Below are 19157 nucleotides of genomic sequence, written 5' to 3'. Positions count from 1 at the left end.
TAGTAGTTCGGAGGGGGAGTCGAGGTAAGTTAAACGGTATAGAAGTAACACTGTCTACATCATCAGCTGTTTTGCCGTTACAGGATTTTGAAGAAGATGTTTGCTTCTTGCATTTTTAAACATTTTCCTATTGCATGCCTATAGGTGTGGACTGGGCTGTTTTATTACATGTGAGTGAGAAGCACAGCCATGGTATAAACTATTCAGGGAAGGTGTATCATACTTATTCAAGTAAATTCAAAATTTTTATATTAAAATAGAAGTAGATATTATTGTCTTAAAAGAGGGACCACCATAAAATTGATATATAAATTAGATTTTAATTTTGTACACCTCCATGTTGTACATGATTGTTTTAAACGTTCTGTCTTGTTACTTTGTTTTGCTGCAATGTTTATCCTGTACAGCTGTTACATTGTTAATACATTTAACGAACCTAACATAGGGCTGAGGATTATATACAATTCATAGACGTGTTTATCATATTCAAGCAAAAAAACAAACCATTGCCTGACAGACTGGATTTGTTTTGTAATACTTGATCAGTACCAGGCAAGTGTGACAGGGGAGATAACTCTCATACAGAGCATATAGTTTAAGACACATTATGCTGGCAGAATGTAGTTAAATACATGTAGGTAAGAGGTCTCTTCTGCCTTGGAAGCATTGACAGTGTAAATTAAGAATGAATAAAGACAGAAGTCAACACACATAGTATTTTGCTTTTGTGATTACTTCGTGCCATATTTAATGCGCAAGTCTGCTCGACGACTGTTAAAAAAGGCAAAGGTATATAAACTGTATCACTTGAAAGAGTATCACTTGAAATTGAACAAGAGGTGTTGATTTCAAAAAAAAAATCTAAATCTACTCTTTAAGGGAATATAATTCACATTCACTTTTGTATACCAGAACTTAATCTATGGAGGGGAAGTAACTCCTAATAGTTTCAAAGTGTAGGAAATGAATTAGAATTGTTCAGGGAAAGATAGGGATGCCATGGCCTTGCTTCTATGATATACATATATATAATATATATACATATACAGTAACTAGTTGTATAATGAGACTGTATGTTAGATATCTCTCTAGTATAGGATGGCACTGGGACAGACCTTGTGTATATTTATAATCAACACCCATACCTAAAGACACTGTCAAGCATGTGTAAACATAATGGAAGCATATGACATAGTATGCCTTGAGCTAAACGCCTGGTGTTGGTGCTTTTCTGATACTTGTTGGACTGGTGAAATTGTTTCGTGCTGGACAATTGTTATAATAAGAAAATATAAATTTTTGTTGAGGTCACACTTCTATGAGAATCTCATCTATCAGTGTGGGAAAAAAATCAAAACATTTTGGCCACATAACATTGATACAACTTACATGGATTATTATTCAAGGAATATCTTCCATCGACGAAAAATACTGAAAAGCCACCTTCCCAAACGAATTAAGATGTATCGCTTTCCCAATTCAATTGAACGGGATTACTAATTAAAATGTGGTTGCCTTCATAGGAACAACATTGAAAATTCATAAAATCTGAGGAGTGGGAAAGAAAAGGGTAAATTGGAGATGTTTCAATTTGCTCTCAATTTTCCCAACTCATGGAAGGTGAAAATTTCCAAAAATCTGAGGAACATTTCAATCAATCTGAATAACAATGGTTGGATTTGATGGCAAGAAAATGCAGAAATGTTTGCATCAAGTACAACGAGGAACCTACTGCCATTCTTAGATCTGTTCTAATGGTTTTCTTTCAGTGCTACAAGTGTTATGTTTTGATCAATATTCAATACATACTCTCCTCTCAATCAGTTTGATTTTTTCTTTATACTTTTCTTAGCTTGTTTCCTTGGTTCGTTGAATGTTTTTGCTGTCTTTTCAGTTACAGTGTCGGTGGTGGAAACACTGCGCCAAATACCTTGGGTCCAGGTATATCAAATAACTATTCCACCGATCCCATGATACCTAGTGCACCTCCCATGATACAGGTCATAGCTGCTACTCCAAACACAGAGAAAAAACAAGCCCGTGTTCTTTATGACTACGACTCGGCCGATAGCTCAGAGCTCTCCCTATTGGCTGATGAGGTTAGCAGCACTCATGCTTCCATGGCAGCCCCTGTCATGACCTTTAACCCCACATGCCCCTAGATCTACCTAGGTGTCACAACAAGTAGAGTATCCTTTGTAATACAAATTATTAGAAAATTTTATAAAAAAAAAATATCTAGATTTAAGTCAAAGATGATTTCAATTCTTTGAATATTTTTGAAATTCACCAACACAAGTTAAACAAGTTGAGCTGTTGTATTATAAAGAAAGGGGGGTTGTGTGTATAAAACAACAACATCTGGCTTCATCCAAAAGAAAAGTGACATGAGGTCAACTACAGGTATAAATGCCTTTCATTGGTGCTGATATGACCTTTACCCTCATTTCCATTTGACCCTCTAGATCTTGGCCCCACTATGACTGGTCTGTTGGAACTCTAGGGATTAACAAAGGAATGGGAGGAGGATATCCGAGATTTTATCTCCTAGCTGTTATTGACTTTATACAACACATCAGTTATTAACTTCGACTGCTTAGATATTTGCCATTTAATGTAACTTGACCTATTACAACAACCGTGGTTTAGAAATACAAGGGACTGAACTTTAGCTCACAGGTTGCTTTTAATTTTGTGTTATAGATGATCATTTCCACAACATGCTCCATCGTTCTGTTGTAATCTGTTGTTGGCTGGAGTGGTCCTATCATTTGAGTGCCTTTTACACCTACTACTGTCACGAAGCTTATACAGGCTGCACTCACCAAGGTCAAAATGCTTCAGGCTGTGTGGCAAAATCTAAAAACATGTACAAAATATCTATACATTAATGGCTATAGGTATGATGGACATATTCTTCAAGCAAAATGTATTGAACGAGTGGATTCAAATTGCTAAAGACAAAAGCTGTGAAACATCCTTATTACAAAAAATATCAATTGATTTTATATAAAGACCGTCCTTTTTTAAAACAAAATACATTCATTTGATGAAAACTATTTCACCTTTTTTTGGTACTACATGTAATCATGCCTTGATTGGTTTGATGTTAAAGAAATGATTATTTTGTTCTCTTTGGAAATAAATTTCATCCAATATGCACACATTATTTTTAAGGTATCATATTTCAGAATTGATATGATATATTTTTTAATGTGTAATACATTTGATAACATCAATCTAGCAAATTGTCCACCTGATGGATGTAGGGTAACTGAAAATGAGGGTTAGGTCATGCAGTTCAGCTTTGGAGGTCAGGGGCACTGGGGTTATAAAGTTCATGACAGATTTAACTTTTTTATTTCAGATAAATGCTTGTAATTATGATGAAGGATTATGATCCATCTAAAGTTAGAAAAAAGCTTCATGCTAATTGTGGTACTAACATGTATACCTTGTGTTTAAACTAGAGGGTATCATTATCTTGAATTTAGATTTGATTACGTTTTTTAATCTCTTCCTTGTGCTATGTTTGTGCAATGAAAATTCATTTACCTACAAGTTAGATTTTAGTTAATTTTTATAAAGAAAAATCATTGACACATCAACGTAACAAAATGCAAATATTTATTGCTATTTATCTACCCAGAAATGTACATACCTTGCATATTTCGATCCTGAAGTTAGGAATGTCTCCAAAACAATAATAAGTATCCAGAAATCTGCCTCCCCATAGCCTGCTAGTCAAACCCACCCTGATCCTTATAGTAATCCAAGATTTACCTCCCTTTTATGAGATGATACTCCCTACATTGTACGACGGTCAGTTATGTTTGTTCTTGGAATAGGCCTGTCTACAAAACAGATGAAGTTTATAAAATTTAATGTCAAATGTATAAGATAATTTATATTCATGAGTATTTAACTGATGGAGATTTTAATTTTTTAATTTCATTGTTGTCATTTTAACTAAGTGGTGTGAGATTTCCAATAATCCTTGTTTTTATCGTGATATTAAATGCTGCTTTGCAACTTATAAATGACTTGCAACTTGCTGTCAGTGGGAATGAATGCTTGGTGTTGTTCTAGTAGATCCTGTGGAAGTAGAAATGGGAGAACGTTATTTCCTTGTGGTTTAGCATGCCTATGTTTGGTCGTTGGCAGACATTTAATTCAAACCTGTACAGCAATTCCATTGTAATGTCTGTTTAACATATAACTTATTTGTAAATATTGCTTACAGTAAACATATATCTGCTATTTGTCTGTTTATGTATAAGTTATCTGTGACAGGTTTTTTTAAATCTATTTTCGGAAACATCTGGTGGAAGATTAATTTACAGGAAAAGATATTCGTCATTATGATGGGGAGATTGTTATCCACTTTTAAAGCTCCTCACGGAATGACGCATTTGGAAAAACTATTCATGCTTCAGTTTTTAGAAGAAGAATGAAATAACCCAATAATCACCCATAAGTAAATAAAGTATCTCTCATGCATTAAAATTTTATTATTAAAATCATATTGAGATTGATTGTAAGTCATTGTTTAAGTGTGGTGACTTGTTCGGACAGTCCTTGGCAGTAAACTGTATCAGTGATATGAATGAACAAAGTTTGTCTTACTCAAAATGAAGTAAATCACACATTCTGTGCAGTAAAATTTGTAGCACTATATTTCATTTAACATAATTGTTTTTTAATTCTGTTACAGCTAATAACAGTGTATCGACTTCCGAATTTGGATCCTGATTGGTTAATGGCAGAAAGAGGCCCTCAGAAGGGAAAAGTACCAAGTACATATTTGGAAGTATTAGAATGATGGTACCTCTGTGAATAGCTGGACTTTCTATAAAATGACAACTCCGTTTTCACAATATTGATTGTTATAGAATGGTTTTTAACCATTTGGAATCAAGTTCTCCACACATAAACTCTCCCATGTTTTTAGCTATCTTCACGGTTTTACATTATGACGTTTTTTCCAGTATGTAAATGTTTGTTGACTAAGTTGATTGGTATAGATACGCATGGACTGAAACCATGCACATGATTTATAATTATACATGTACAAACGTAGATGATTTCATAAATTTTATCCATTGAATCAGTCTATATGTATATCAAGAAATAATTTGAACACAATATCATGTGCATAAAATATCATGTGCATAAAATATCATGTGCATCAAACATTTTTCTGACACTGATTTTCCTCATAATGCATGATTTGAGTGGCGTAACTGGATTACTTTGGTATACAGAGGTAAGGTAGATAAACCTGCAATAAGTTAAGATTTATGATCTTTAAATGAGGGAAACCAACTGTATGAACATCAAGCTGTTTTCAAAAATAGCACCTGAGTATTTCAGCATTAGTTTCCTTTGTGTACAAGGGTGTCATAGCTTACAAGCTTTCTGATGAGGGTATCTCCAAGACGTGAACGCAAGCCTCTAGAGGATCAAGATTTTTGGTTTTAGTCTGGTGAAGGCGTACATTCTTATTTCAGTGTTGATTTAATTTCTTTGTTTTAATGCTTTAAGCTTAATTCTTAATGAAAAATGAATTTTTAAATTTTACGTCTGTTGAAAACAGATAATATAAAGTGTATAAAACATGTTTAAAATGACTAAGTATAGATGATGTGGATGTTTAGGGTTTTATAGCTTCCTGCTTTTGATAAAAACATTGGTGCCACTTAAAAAACGTTGATCAGTAATGAATGCTTTTTAACTTTTTATCATATTTGTTCAGATGTCCTATACCATTAAATGTTGCTTACTGTGATTAAAACAACTATGAGTTCAGAAAAGAACCTTATGTTTATAGGCAAAAAACTTGTTTAAAACTTAGATTACTTTAAATACATAGATCTGTTGATTTTATAATCACAATTATTGTTTCAAAGTTATGAAAATATGATGTCACTGATACTGTCACTGATAATAATGGTATAATGGGCATATTTTATATCCCTGTTGTTTAAGACAGTTATTTATCAAATATTGAAGTTGTGATACAATACTGATTCATTAAAAAGCAGTGCATTCCATATAAATATAGTAAGTAGGATACCCAGGGTATTATAGTTACCGACGAATATGGCCAGTTCAGCTGAAACACCTTGTGACAAAGACATCCAGCAAATGATAATCTAACCAAAATAAATTCTATGTAATGCATACATGCTTCATTCTATGTAATGCCTATGTGTTTCTTACTGTAGTACAACCCCATGCAGACCAAATCACCATGGTATTCAAGATTATTTATTTTCTATTGATATTTTTTTCTAAATAAAATTCTGAAAAAGTTTATCACAATATTTGATGTTAAAACTTTTGTTTGAATGATGAATGGACCATTTCAAATAGTACAACTTGTTATTTTAGGGAAGTGTCATTAAAATTGGAACAAAAAAGGTAATTGTTGATTTATCACATGTACAATGTGTCCAGGACATCTCTCGTAAATCATGTCACCTACAATTGGCAATTTATTTTGAATGCGACTACATCTTCAGATGATGGATCAAGTGTCACATACTAAAACTATATACAGAGTATTACATACTAAATAAGGTATTTTGCCCCCTATTTTCAGATTATGGCCCTTTGTTTACTGGAAATCATTTATCTCTTGTAATGTGTCAGCTTCAATAACCAATTTTGTTATGCTAGTACCTATTGGGATTGTAGAGTGTCACACTCAGGAATAAAGTTTTGTGTCCAACTGTATACAGAGTTATGGTCCTTTGTACATTTTCAATACCAAAATTTTCCCAGAAATGAGTGACCATGGAATGCTCTCAATACATGGTCTTGTTTTCAGTGATTTGTTTATTTGATGCATTTTTGATGTCTCCTTCCCTCTTAAAAAAAAATAATTACAACAACAAACAACAAAAATGTAACAATAAGCATAGGCAAAACATAATCACGCGTGACTCAAACGTGAAAACTTGACATCTCAAACTGTAGCTAACAAAATTGCTCTAATTGTTGAAAATGCTGGCACTTTTGAAGTAGTCTATTCATAAGAATGATGTTTTTGATATGTAACACTAAAAAAAATAAAACTGTCCAACAATTACATATTGTATTTACCAGAGTTTATGGTGCATGGTACTTTGTTTTGCATGTTGTCAGAAAAACATGTGCATATTAGTTGATATACATATATAAATATACTGACATTGGAAAAGAAATAAAACTTTAAGGACCATGTGTTGTTCAATTAGCATGTGACATTTTACCGTTGGTGTCAAAACTATTATACAAAATAATAAATGTTTAACTACAGTATATATAACTCACATTTCCTCATGTTTCACTGTATATAGCTTACATATCCCCATGCTTTTACTATTTATGAAGCTCACAGTTCCCTGTGTTTCCTGTATATAGATCACAAGTCCCTGCGTTTGCCTAGATATAGCTCATAGGTCACTGTTTTACTATTTACATGAATCACAGGTCCCTTTGATTCCTATGCGAGAATTATAGCTGTGCACATCTGATTCTGGTCAGGTGAGAAATATCATTACAACATTGAGTTTGAATGAATGAAATATTTCATAATTGTAAATAGGACTTTCTCATTAATTTACACTAATAATTGTTTTTTGTCGGTAGAACATGGAGAGAATGACTATGATATTTAACTGCAGTTGGCATGGGTAGAGATTGACTATATGTTCCACTGTACCCCACAGAATACAGAGAACGTGAGTGATAATATACCCTGACTGACTGTATGTTACCAGGTTCTCTAAATAAATACGCTGTATATTAACTCGGTTTCAGAAATAAGTTAGTTTAACATATACATCCCCAATATACATGTAATACACATACACTTCCATTTACACACATGGACAAGTGTTGCACAAAGATTACACACATGGACAAGTGTTGCACAACAATTACACACATGGACAAGTGTTGTACAAATAGGATTACAGAGGTGTTGGAATTGCAATTAGAATGTTGATTTTTTTTGTACGTGTTAATATCTGGTGTGTTTATAAAGCACATACTAAGTCACTACAGTGTAGTTAGGGTGAACGTGTGACCACACCCCATGTCACATGGTTACATGTCTAGTGTTGTCACTTGATGGTCGAGAGCTGGTGTGGCTTTGTAGACATAGAATAAACAAGAAAAAATTGATGCATTTCTTAATAAAAATTATCTTTCTAGCCATCTCAGAAACCAGCTCCCTCTGTCTGATCACAGTTTCGTTTCAGGTTTCTCAATATACACCCACATATTTTGAAAAATGGATCTGGTTTCCATGTCTTACCTTTAACGAGCTGTAAGTACAGGTAGCTTGAATTCACTTAAAATTAACACATCCTTCTTACCATTGCCTTAGGTTTACAGGAGACAATATAAACAGTTTAATATGTTGCTTATAGGCCATACGATCAGCTTTGTCTTCAAAATTAGTCTTTCTATTACATTTGTCAAGCTTGCCTGCATGGATAGTTTCTGCTGTCGACCAAAATTATGTTTTCTCTTATTTACATTGTAAACATGACATGATGTATGCTCTGTCATAACCAACCTACATATGTAAGTCATAACCGACCTACATACATAAGTCATATCCGACCTACATATGTAAGTCATAACCGACATACATATGTAAGTTATGACATTTTGCCAATATACTTTATGGAAAATGTCACAGCTAGCATACATAGTGTTGCAGAAGTAATATTATAACTGGCATACATTGTATAAGTTATGTCAGCTAGCATCCTTTGTATAAGTAATGTCATCACTGGCATTCTTTCTATAAACTGTCATGGTTGGCAAACATTGTTCAAGTTATTTTTAACTGACATATAATGTATAAACTATGCTACATTAAGCCTACAAATATTTGCTGTTAGCACTAGCATATCACACAGTAATTGGTCCTAGTAAGGTTGTAGATCCATCAATGACGGTGGAAGTTTAGGTTACACAACGCAATAGCAATGAGATTTATCTGCAATCCCCTGTACATTACCCTAGTAGGCACCAGCCCAGGACTGTACCACGATATTCTCTGTATATAGGGTCAAAGTATAGTCAACCCTCAAATAAACTTTATAAAACAATTACATTTTCTTACTTTGTCTTCTTTATGTACAATTAACAAATGGAAAAGAACACCCTTCAGGCCAGGGTACTATAGTGATTGCCTAGTAATACTTCCTATTGTGACTCTGACCTTTGGCCAAGGGTCATGACAGTGATATGTTGACCATGGTTGAGGTTGACCAAAGAAGGGGATATATGACAGAAACAACCCCATGATCTTTGACTTATAATTTTGACTTTGACCTTAAATGGTTGAGGATCAAATAATCGATGTTGAACACATTGTCTTTTGGTGAAATTCATTTACAACAATTATGAAATATATTTTTCAACTTAATCACTCTGGATGGAAGTGCAGAGAATCTAATTATAATATATATATATAAATGTGGGAGGAAACCAGAGTACCCGGAGAAAACACATGGTTTGGCAGGTGACCCAGTACATTTTAATGTAAACCCCAGCCGTCTTGGTGAAAGACAAATGTGCTATTCTCTGCACCATCCAGTACCACTCTTGTATATACATTCAGCGCTTCAAAACGTATGTTTCAGATGTTAATTTGATGACAACAATTAACCTACTATTGCAATTGAGAGAGATCAGAAAGGTTGTACCCAACAAACTTTATGAGGTGATACATCATGAATAGCTGGTAGATGGACAGACAGATAGACTAAAAGAAAATGCTTAAAATCATAAGCTGAATATACATGTATCCCCAGAAGACTATCAAAACCATGCTTTTCTCAAAGCCTCTTTCTGAATACTTCAAACAGACAATCTTCAGGTTTAAAGTTGTCTACCCTGGCCTCTAATTGATTGAGGCATTTTCTACTTTTTCTCAACCTACTTTGACAACATTTGATACAAAGTGCGAGGAGGCACCAAAACCTCAGGAAGTAGGGAGATACTAAAGGAGCAGAAAGCGAAGAGACGCCAAAATAACAGGAAGTGTGGTGACACCAAAGCAACCGGGACTTATGCTACATCAAAACAACAAGAAAATAGTTGAACCTAACATAAAATCAGAAGTGAAGCTACATTGTAGGTGCCCCGGAAGAATATTTCCTCTTCCAAATCACGTTACAATTTTTTTTCCCCAAGTTCTCTTAGTGGAACAGATATTTTTCAAACTTTCCTCGATTTCCACCTGACCAACAGAAAGAGCGATCTGACAAAGGCTATCATTTTCATGACGATGTTTTGAAGTGTACAACAACTCAACACTACCACCTACAGGTGATGTCACTGCAGAGTCTCTTGGTTCTCCTTCTAACAATAACTACATCTTTTTGGGTAGTTTCACAGACAGGCGGCATCACTTTGGGGAATGTCTTACCAAGTCTGTCAATAATCACAACACTGTCACAGACAGGCGGCATCACTTTGAGTAGTGTCTTACCAAGTCTGTCAAACACAACGCTGTCACAGACAGGCGGTATCACTTTGGGTGGGGTCTTACCAAGTCTGTAAATAAACACAACACTGTCACAGACAGGCGGCATCACTTTGGGTAGTGTCTTACCAAGTCTGTAAACAATCACAACACTGTCACAGACAGGCGGCATCACTTTGGGTAGTGTCTTACCAAGTCTGTAAATAATCACAACACTGTCACAGACAGGCGGCATCACTTTGGGTAGTGTCTTACCAAGTCTGTAAATAAACACAACACTGTCACAATCAGGCGGTATCACTTTGGGTAGTGTCTTACCAAGTCTGTCAAACACAACGCTGTCACAGAAAGCGGTATCACTTTGGGTAGTGTCTTACCAAGGCTGTCAATAATCACAACACTGTCACAGACAGGCGGTATCACTTTGGATAGCGTTCTACCAAGTCAGTCAACAAACGAAACACTATCACAGACAGGTGGTATAACTTTGGGTGGGGTCTTACCAAGACTGTAAATAAACACAACACTGTCACAGACAGGCGGCATCACTTTGGGTGGGGTCTTACCAAGTCTGTAAATAAACACAACACTGTCACAGACAGGCGGCATCGCTTTGAGTAGTGTCTTACCAAGTCTGTCAAACACAACACTGTCAGAGACAGGCGGTATCACTTTGGGTAGTGTCTTACCAAGTCCGTCAATAATCACAACACTGTCACAGACAGGCGGTATCACTTTGGGTGGGTCTTACCAAGTCTGTAAATAAACACAACACTGTCACGGACAGGCGGCATCACTTTGGGTGGGGTCTTACCAAGTCTGTAAATAAACACAACACTGTCACAGACAGGCGGTATAACTTTGGATAGGGTCTTACCAAGTCTGTCAATAAACACAACACTGTCACAGACAGGCAGTATAACTTTGGATAGTGTCTTACCAAGTCTGTCAATAAACACAACACTGTCACAGACAGGCGGCATCACTTTGGATAGCGTTCTACCAAGTCTGTCAACAAACAAAACACTGTCACAGACAGGCGGTATCACTTTGGATAGCGTTCTACCAAGTCAGTCAACAAACAAAACACAGTCACAGACNACTGTCACAGACAGGCAGTATCACTTTGGGTAGTGTCTTACCAAGTTTGTCAATAAACACAACACCGTCACAGACAGGCGGTATCACTTTGGGTAGTGTCTTACCAAGTCTGTCAATAATCACAACACTGTCACAGACAGGCTGTATCGCTTTGGGTAGTATCTTACGTGTATACCAAGTCTGTCAATAAACACTACACTGTTACGTATAGACTGTGTCACTAGGTATTTTCTTCCCAAGTCTGTAAATAAATACATCACTGTCACAGCCAGGTGCCATCACTTTGGATAATGTCTTAACAAGTCTGTCAATAAACAAAACACTGTCACAGACAGGCGGTATCACTTTGGATAGAGTCTCACCAAGTCAGTCAATAATCACAACACTGCCACAGACAGACGGTATCACTTTGGATAGAGTCTCACCAAGTCAGTCAATAATCAACACTGTCACAGACAGGCGGTATCACTTCGGGTAGTGTCTTACCAAGTCTGTCAATAAACACAACACTGTCACAGACAGGCAGTATCACTTTGGGTGGCGTCTTTCAAAGTCTGTCAATAAACACAACGCTGTCACAGACAGGCGGTATCACTTTGGGTAGTGTCTTACCAAGTCTGTCAATAATCACAACACTGTCGCAGACAGGCGGTATCGCTTTGGGTAGTATCTTACGTGTATACCAAGTCTGTTAATAAACACTACACTGATACGTATGGACTGTGTCGCTGGGTATTTTCTTCCCAAGTCTGTAAATAAATACATCACTGTCACAGCCAGGTGCCTCCACTTTGGATAATGTCTTAACAAGTCTGTCAATAAACAAAACACTGTCACAGACAGGCGGTATCACTTTGGATAGTCTCACCAAGTCAGTCAATAATCACAACACTGCCACAGACAGACGGTATCACTTTGGATAGAGTCTCACCAAGTCAGTCAATAAACACAACACCGTCACAGACAGGCGGTATCACTTTGGGTAGTGTCTTACCAAGTCAGTCAATAATCACAACACCGTCACAGATAGACGCCATCACTTTTGGTAGTGTCTTACCAAGTCTGTCAATAAAAACAGGAAACAGCGAGTATTGGTAAACGGATAAATGTCAAAATGGATTGAGGTAACAAGTGGTATCCCCCACGGAAGCGTTTTAGGGCCGACACGAGGAAACTGGAGCAGCAGATATACGAAGTGTTGAGAAACGTGATGTTGACTGGTTGTTTCCTTGAGATGATCTAAGGCTTGGATATTCACGGATAGAATCCTCTTTTGACTTTTGCCAAATATCAAACGTTAATATCAACAAGTCGGTGTCCAGGGGTGTCCAGTATTGTTCTTGTATCTACTGGTATCTCCTATTAAGAAAGACATGGATGCTTCTTTAGGATTCAAGATTTGATATAAACAAGAAGGTAGAAGCAAAAAAAATAGTATATCAAAATGCATATAATGGTAAGAAAATAATGAAGTTTAAGAGTCAAGGAGTGGATCGAGGTATGGGATATGTTGAGGACTAATTTGTTGGTTGACAAAGACAAATCGGGGACCGAGAGTGTCCATGAAGGAAACTCCAACCTCGGAACTCTAGGCGAGGCCATAGACAGGTTCTGCTTGTGTTAAATCGCTATTCAGAGAATGGATATGATAAAAATCGAAAAGTTCAGCAATAACAACGATCATTTCATACATGTGCTTTTACATTTTTCTCTGCCAGTTATTATGTAATGCTGACCTGCTGTTCCAAAATTATTATAACTGAATATTGATCATTTGTTCATGAGGAAGAAACGTTTTTAGTTTTTCTATAGACATTGATCTTGTTTTGCGTCTCATTAATGATTTGGCACTAAAACATTTCTGAAATCCTTTTCCTGTTTGTTACAGCTCTCCTGACATGATGATTGATACGTTGCTGTTAGTCCTAATATCGTCTATGTAAATAATAAAGAGACCAATGTGTGTATCTAATGAAGTCAATATAATATAAGCGTATGGCGTCCTTGTTAGTACTTGTAACAGAGGCCATGGAAGTGCTAATGATGCTCATCTTACAGCTTATAGAATCCTTAAAAGTTCTGATGATGCCCCTGTGACAACTATAATAGAATCCTGGAAAGTTCTGATGATGCCCCTGTGACAACTATGAAAGAATCCTGGAAAGTTCTGATGATGCCCCTGTGACAACTATTATAGAATCCTTAAAAGTTCTGATGATGCCCCTGTGACAGCTATTATAGAAGCCTTAAAAGTTCTGATGATGCCCCTGTGACAGCTATTATAGAATCCTTAAAAAGTTCTGATGATGCCCCTGTGACAACTATTATAGAATCCTTAAAAGTTCTGATGATGCCCTGTGACAACTATTATATAGAATCCTTAAAAGTTCTGATGATGCCCCTGTGACAACTATTATAGAATCCTTAAAAGTTCTGATGATGCCCATGTGAAAACTATTATTGAATCCTTAAAAGTTCTGATGACGCCCCTGTCACAACTATTATTGAAGCCTTAAAAGTTCTGTTGATTCCCCTGTGACAACTTTTATAGAAGCCTTAAAAAGTTCTGACGATGCCCCTGTGACAACTATAATAGAATCCTTAAAAGTTCTGATGATGCCCATGTGAAAACTATCATTGAATCCTTTAAAGTTCTGATGATGCCCCTTTCACAACTATTATAGAATCCTTAAAAGTTCTGATGATGCCCCTGTGACAACTATAATAGAATCCTGGAAAGTTCTGATGATGCCCCTGTGACAACTATTATAGAAGCCTTAAAAGTTCTGATGATGCCCCTATGACAACTATTATAGAATCCTTAAAAAGTTCTGACGATACCCCTGTGACAACGATAATAGAATCCTGTAAAGTTCTGATGATGCCCCTGTGACAACTATTATAGAATCCTTAAAAGTTCTGATGATGCCCCTGTGACAACTATTATAGAATCCTTAAAAGTTCTGATGATGCCCCTGTGACAACTATAATAGAATCCTGGAAAGTTCTGATAATGCCCCTGTGACAACTATTATAGAATCCTTAAAAATTATGATGATGCCCCTGTGACAACTATAATAGAATCATGGAAAGTTCTGATGATGCCCTTGTGACAACTATTATAGAATCCTTAAAAAGTTCTGATGATGTCCCTGTGACAACTATTATGGAATCCTTAAAAGTTCTGATGATGCCCCTGTGACAACTATAATAGAATCCTGGAAAGTTCTGATAATGCCCCTGTGACAACTATTATAGAATCCTTAAAAGTGCTGATGATGCCCCTGTGACAACTATAATAGAATCCTGGAAAGTTCTGATGATGCCCCTGTGACAACTATTATAGAAGCCTTAAAAGTTCTGTTGATTCCCATGTGAAAACTATTATTGAATCCTTAAAAGTTCTGATGATGCCCCTGTGACAGCTATTATAGAAGCCTTAAAAGTTCTGATGATGCCCCTGTGACAACTATAATAGAATCCTGGAAAGTTCTGATGATGCCCCTGTGACAACTATAATAGAATCCTGGAAAGTTCTGATGATGCCCCTGTGACAACTATAATAGAATCCTTAAAAGTTCTGATGATGCCCCTGTGACAACTATAATAGAATCCTGGAAAGTTCTGATGATGCCCCTGTGACAACTATAATAGAATCCTGGAAAGTTCTGATGATGCCCCTGTGACAACTATAATAGAATCCTGGAAAGTTCTGATGATGCCCCTGTGACAACTATAATAGAATCCTGGAAAGTTCTGATGATGCCCCTGTGACAACTATAATAGAATCCTGGAAAGTTCTGATGATGCCCCTGTGACAACTATAATAGAATCCTGGAAAGTTCTGATGATGCCCCTGTGACAACTATAATAGAATCCTGGAAAGTTCTGATGATGCCCCTGTGACAACTATAATAGAATCCTGGAAAGTTCTGATGATGCCCCTGTGACAACTATAATAGAATCCTGGAAAGTTCTGATGATGCCCCTGTGACAACTATAATAGAATCCTGGAAAGTTCTGATGATGCCCCTGTGACAACTATAATAGAATCCTGGAAAGTTCTGATGATGCCCCTGTGACAACTATAATAGAATCCTGGAAAGTTCTGATGATGCCCCTGTGACAACTATAATAGAATCCTGGAAAGTTCTGATGATGCCCCTGTGACAACTATAATAGAATCCTGGAAAGTTCTGATGATGCCCCTGTGACAACTATAATAGAATCCTGGAAAGTTCTGATGATGCCCCTGTGACAACTATAATAGAATCCTGGAAAGTTCTGATGATGCCCCTGTGACAACTATAATAGAATCCTGGAAAGTTCTGATGATGCCCCTGTGACAACTATTATAGAATCCTTAAAAAGTTCTGATGATGTCCCTGTGACAACTATTATTGAATCCTTAAAAGTTCTGATGATGCCCCTGTGAAAAAAATTGATAGAAGCCTTAAAAGTTCTGATGATGCCCCTGTGACAACTATAATAGAATCCTGGAAAGTTCTGATGATGCCCCTGTGACAACTATTATAGAATCCTTAAAAGTTCTGATAATGCCCCTGTGACAACTATAATAGAATCCTGGAAAGTTCTGATAATGCCCCTGTGACAACTATAATAGAATCCTTAAAAAGTTCTGATGATGCCCCTGTGAAAACTATTATTGAATCCTTAAAAGTTCTGATGATGCCCATGTGAAAACTATTATAGAATCCTTAAAAGTTCTGCTGATGCCCCTGTGACAACTATAATAGAATCCTTAAAAGTTCTGATGATGCCCCTGTGACAACTATAATAGAATCCTTGGTACTGCTAATAAAAGATAGGATTCCCTGTTACTGATAATTGAGTATCTGGAAGTTCTAATAATGCTCATGTACTGCTAATAGAGAATAGAAGTGCTATGATTCCCTGTAACCGATACTAGAGTCTCATGAAGTTCTATGGAATATCCTGTACAACAAATAGATAAAATAAGTGCTATGATACCCTGTACATTTATAACTGATAATTGAGTCTCAGGAAGTTCTAATAATGCTCCTGTACTGCTAATAGATAATAGAAGTGCTATTATACCCTGTACATTTATAACTGATAATTGAGTCTCAGGAAGTTCTAATAATGCTCATGTACTGCTAATAGAGAATAGAAGTGTTATGATTCCCTGTAACCGATACTAGAGTCTCGTGAAGTTCTTATAATATCCTGTACAACTAATAGATAAAATAAGTGCTATTATACCCTGTACATTTATAACTGATAATTGAGTCTCAGGAAGTTCTAATGATGCTCCTGTACTGCTAATAGATAGAAGTGCTATGATACCCTGTAACTGATAATAGAGACAAGAAGTGCTAAATGATACCCTGTTAGCTTAAGTGAAGTTAATATCTACTATATAGCTGCCGGTTATTTTGCGTGCCTTAATTTTTTTGCGAATGTTATATTTAAAGATAAAGAGGAAATTTGATCAATCAAAATTTCGTAATCTGGAGATATTAGGGTATCTATAGTTTTCGCTATGTAAATAGAGTCCTTGTTAACCTTTTTTATGCGCTAATGAGGTAAATATGTATATCGATGGCGTCCGTGATCTTTACCAATCAGGTATAGTTACGTCATTGAATTCCTCACCGTGACACAAGGAGTAATATGGTTATTTTATTATAGTGCATGTCTTGTTTTTATTAGTTTACAATAAACCTGTCTGCGAGAAATGTAATAAACTATATTGATCATAGGAAAAATTTAATGACATATTGGAATATATGCATTACCAATATTTCATTGCACCGTCCTAAACTCATTTAGTCAGCGCGCGCGTTGCCGTACCAGTTGATATCACAGGTGTCCCACCTGTTTTGATATGATGCTGTCGTTATAATGAGCACTCGTCCCTGTCCTAATTGTATCGATTTTCTATTATTTAGTGGAACTAATTATATGCTATTAGAATTGTTCATGGCTTTCCCAATTTCACGAGGACACTTTAACCGGATGTACCACTGACACTCATTAATCATTTATTCATAGCTATTTTTTATTGCATAGCTGTAGCGCATACACAACTCGGGCATGCTCGAATGATTCCTATAATAAGCTATAATTCAGCGTGCCATGTTTCGTTACTTGACAACGGATGCTGACTGTAGAACAAGGAGGCTTATACGTTTAATCCTATAGATACGTGCGGGTCTATTGTTACCGACCTGACTAGTTGTCCGTGAGGGATTGGAGTTATGTGGGCCTGATATCACATTTACCACTTCTTTGAAAGTAAGTTATACCTACTTGTGATATTCATTTAACATTTATTATACATTGTGATTATAAAGAAAACACGTGACAATGTCCATCTTATTGAAGGTACAAATGTATAAAAAAAAACACCAGCGTTTTTGGTTTAATTACGTTTGGTACATGTTTAAATCTAATTATTTTCATTCGATACAAAACTTCTATCTTAAATTTGCCAACTGTTTGTTTCACATTTAACTTTTAACATTTAAACATTTATCAAAATGTTATGAGTAAGAAAAAAAAGTTATATGAAATGTACTTATATTTTTCAATCAGACGTTTTTAAGAAAAAAATTACTTATATGGTTAAAAAATAAGTTCTGTAACTTGTTCTTCTCATTGGATAATCACAAGTGTTTGAGTTTGCGAACAGAACAAAGAATATGTCTACTTGAGTCTGAGTAAATATTCGCAATCTGGTTAACATTGCGATCGTATCCCTCGCGAATTAACGCGAAAAGAAATTTCGATATGTCATAAAAATAAGAGATTAAAAAAACCCAAAGCTGACCCATGTTTCACTGACGTTCCTTTAACTTAATTGCAAAGAAAAGTCTTAAAACTATTTACCTTAACTTAAGGATTCCTTATATCTGACAGGAAAGAAAACTTAGTATTGAAATTACTTAATTTAAGAAGGGTTCGTGAAACTGAGCTAACTCGAAAGTGGTAACTAAATGAGACTGTTAAACCAATATTAAGCCTTTGATATATAACTCTATCATGGAAACACGGTATATATAATTATATCAGAGGCTTGATATTGGGTTTATACCCAATGTATAACGAAATGTACAGATGACGCTTTATTTTATTGTGATATTACATATATGAAGTATTTAACTGCGTCCCAACTATAGGATAAACTCCTTATNCCCCCCGGGGGGGGGGGGGGGGGGGGGGGGGGGGGGTTAAGGGGCATATACTGGAATCAGCTTGTCTGTCTGTCTGTCTGTCTGTCTCTCCGTAGAAAAAGGTTAGCATTTAGCTTACAGTTCTGGTTTATATAGGAGCGGGGGTATTAATTAGCCTTTAGCTTACAGTTCTGGTTTATATAGGAGCGGGGTGTATTAGTTAGCCTTTAGCTTACATTTCTGGTTTATATAGGAGCGGGGGTATTAGTTAGCCTTTAGCTTACAGTTCTGGTTTATATAGGAGCGGGGTGTATTAGTTAGCCTTTAGCTTACAGTTCTGGTTTATATAGGAGCGGGGGTATTAGTTAGCCTTTAGCTTACAGTTCTGGTTTATATAGGAGCGGGGG

The 19157-nt window shown here is 36.0% G+C and overlaps 2 protein-coding genes across 13 annotated transcripts in view; both read left to right on the top strand.

The window, feature by feature from the left end:
- LOC110464978 (endophilin-B1-like) overlaps positions 1-9115 on the top strand; it is a 49448-nt gene extending 40333 nt beyond the window's left edge. For 4 of the 9 annotated variants that reach the window (XM_021520512.1, XM_021520510.1, XM_021520508.1 and 1 more), the window contains 3 exons: positions 4-24; positions 1895-2099; positions 4715-9115. In XM_021520512.1, the coding sequence (XP_021376187.1) occupies positions 4-24; positions 1895-2099; positions 4715-4822 (334 nt within the window). In that variant the 3' untranslated portion in view covers positions 4823-9115. The remainder of the gene's footprint in view (positions 1-3; positions 25-1894; positions 2100-4714) is intronic. The other 5 variants (XM_021520513.1, XM_021520511.1, XM_021520509.1 and 2 more) reach the window with 3 other exon arrangements.
- Positions 9116-17743: 8628 nt separating this feature from the next.
- LOC110464955 overlaps positions 17744-19157 on the top strand; it is a 45779-nt gene continuing 44365 nt past the window's right edge. For all 4 annotated transcript variants that reach the window (XM_021520458.1, XM_021520457.1, XM_021520459.1 and 1 more), the window contains exon 1: positions 17744-17872. The gene's annotated coding sequence lies outside the window, so the exon portion shown is untranslated. The remainder of the gene's footprint in view (positions 17873-19157) is intronic.

The sequence above is a fragment of the Mizuhopecten yessoensis genome, unplaced genomic scaffold (genome assembly GCF_002113885.1).
Source record: "Mizuhopecten yessoensis strain PY_sf001 unplaced genomic scaffold, ASM211388v2 scaffold11045, whole genome shotgun sequence".
Taxonomy (NCBI): Eukaryota; Metazoa; Mollusca; class Bivalvia; order Pectinida; family Pectinidae; genus Mizuhopecten; species Mizuhopecten yessoensis.
Note: the sequence above shows the minus strand (reverse complement) of the source record. Positions and strands in the feature narration are given on the sequence as shown.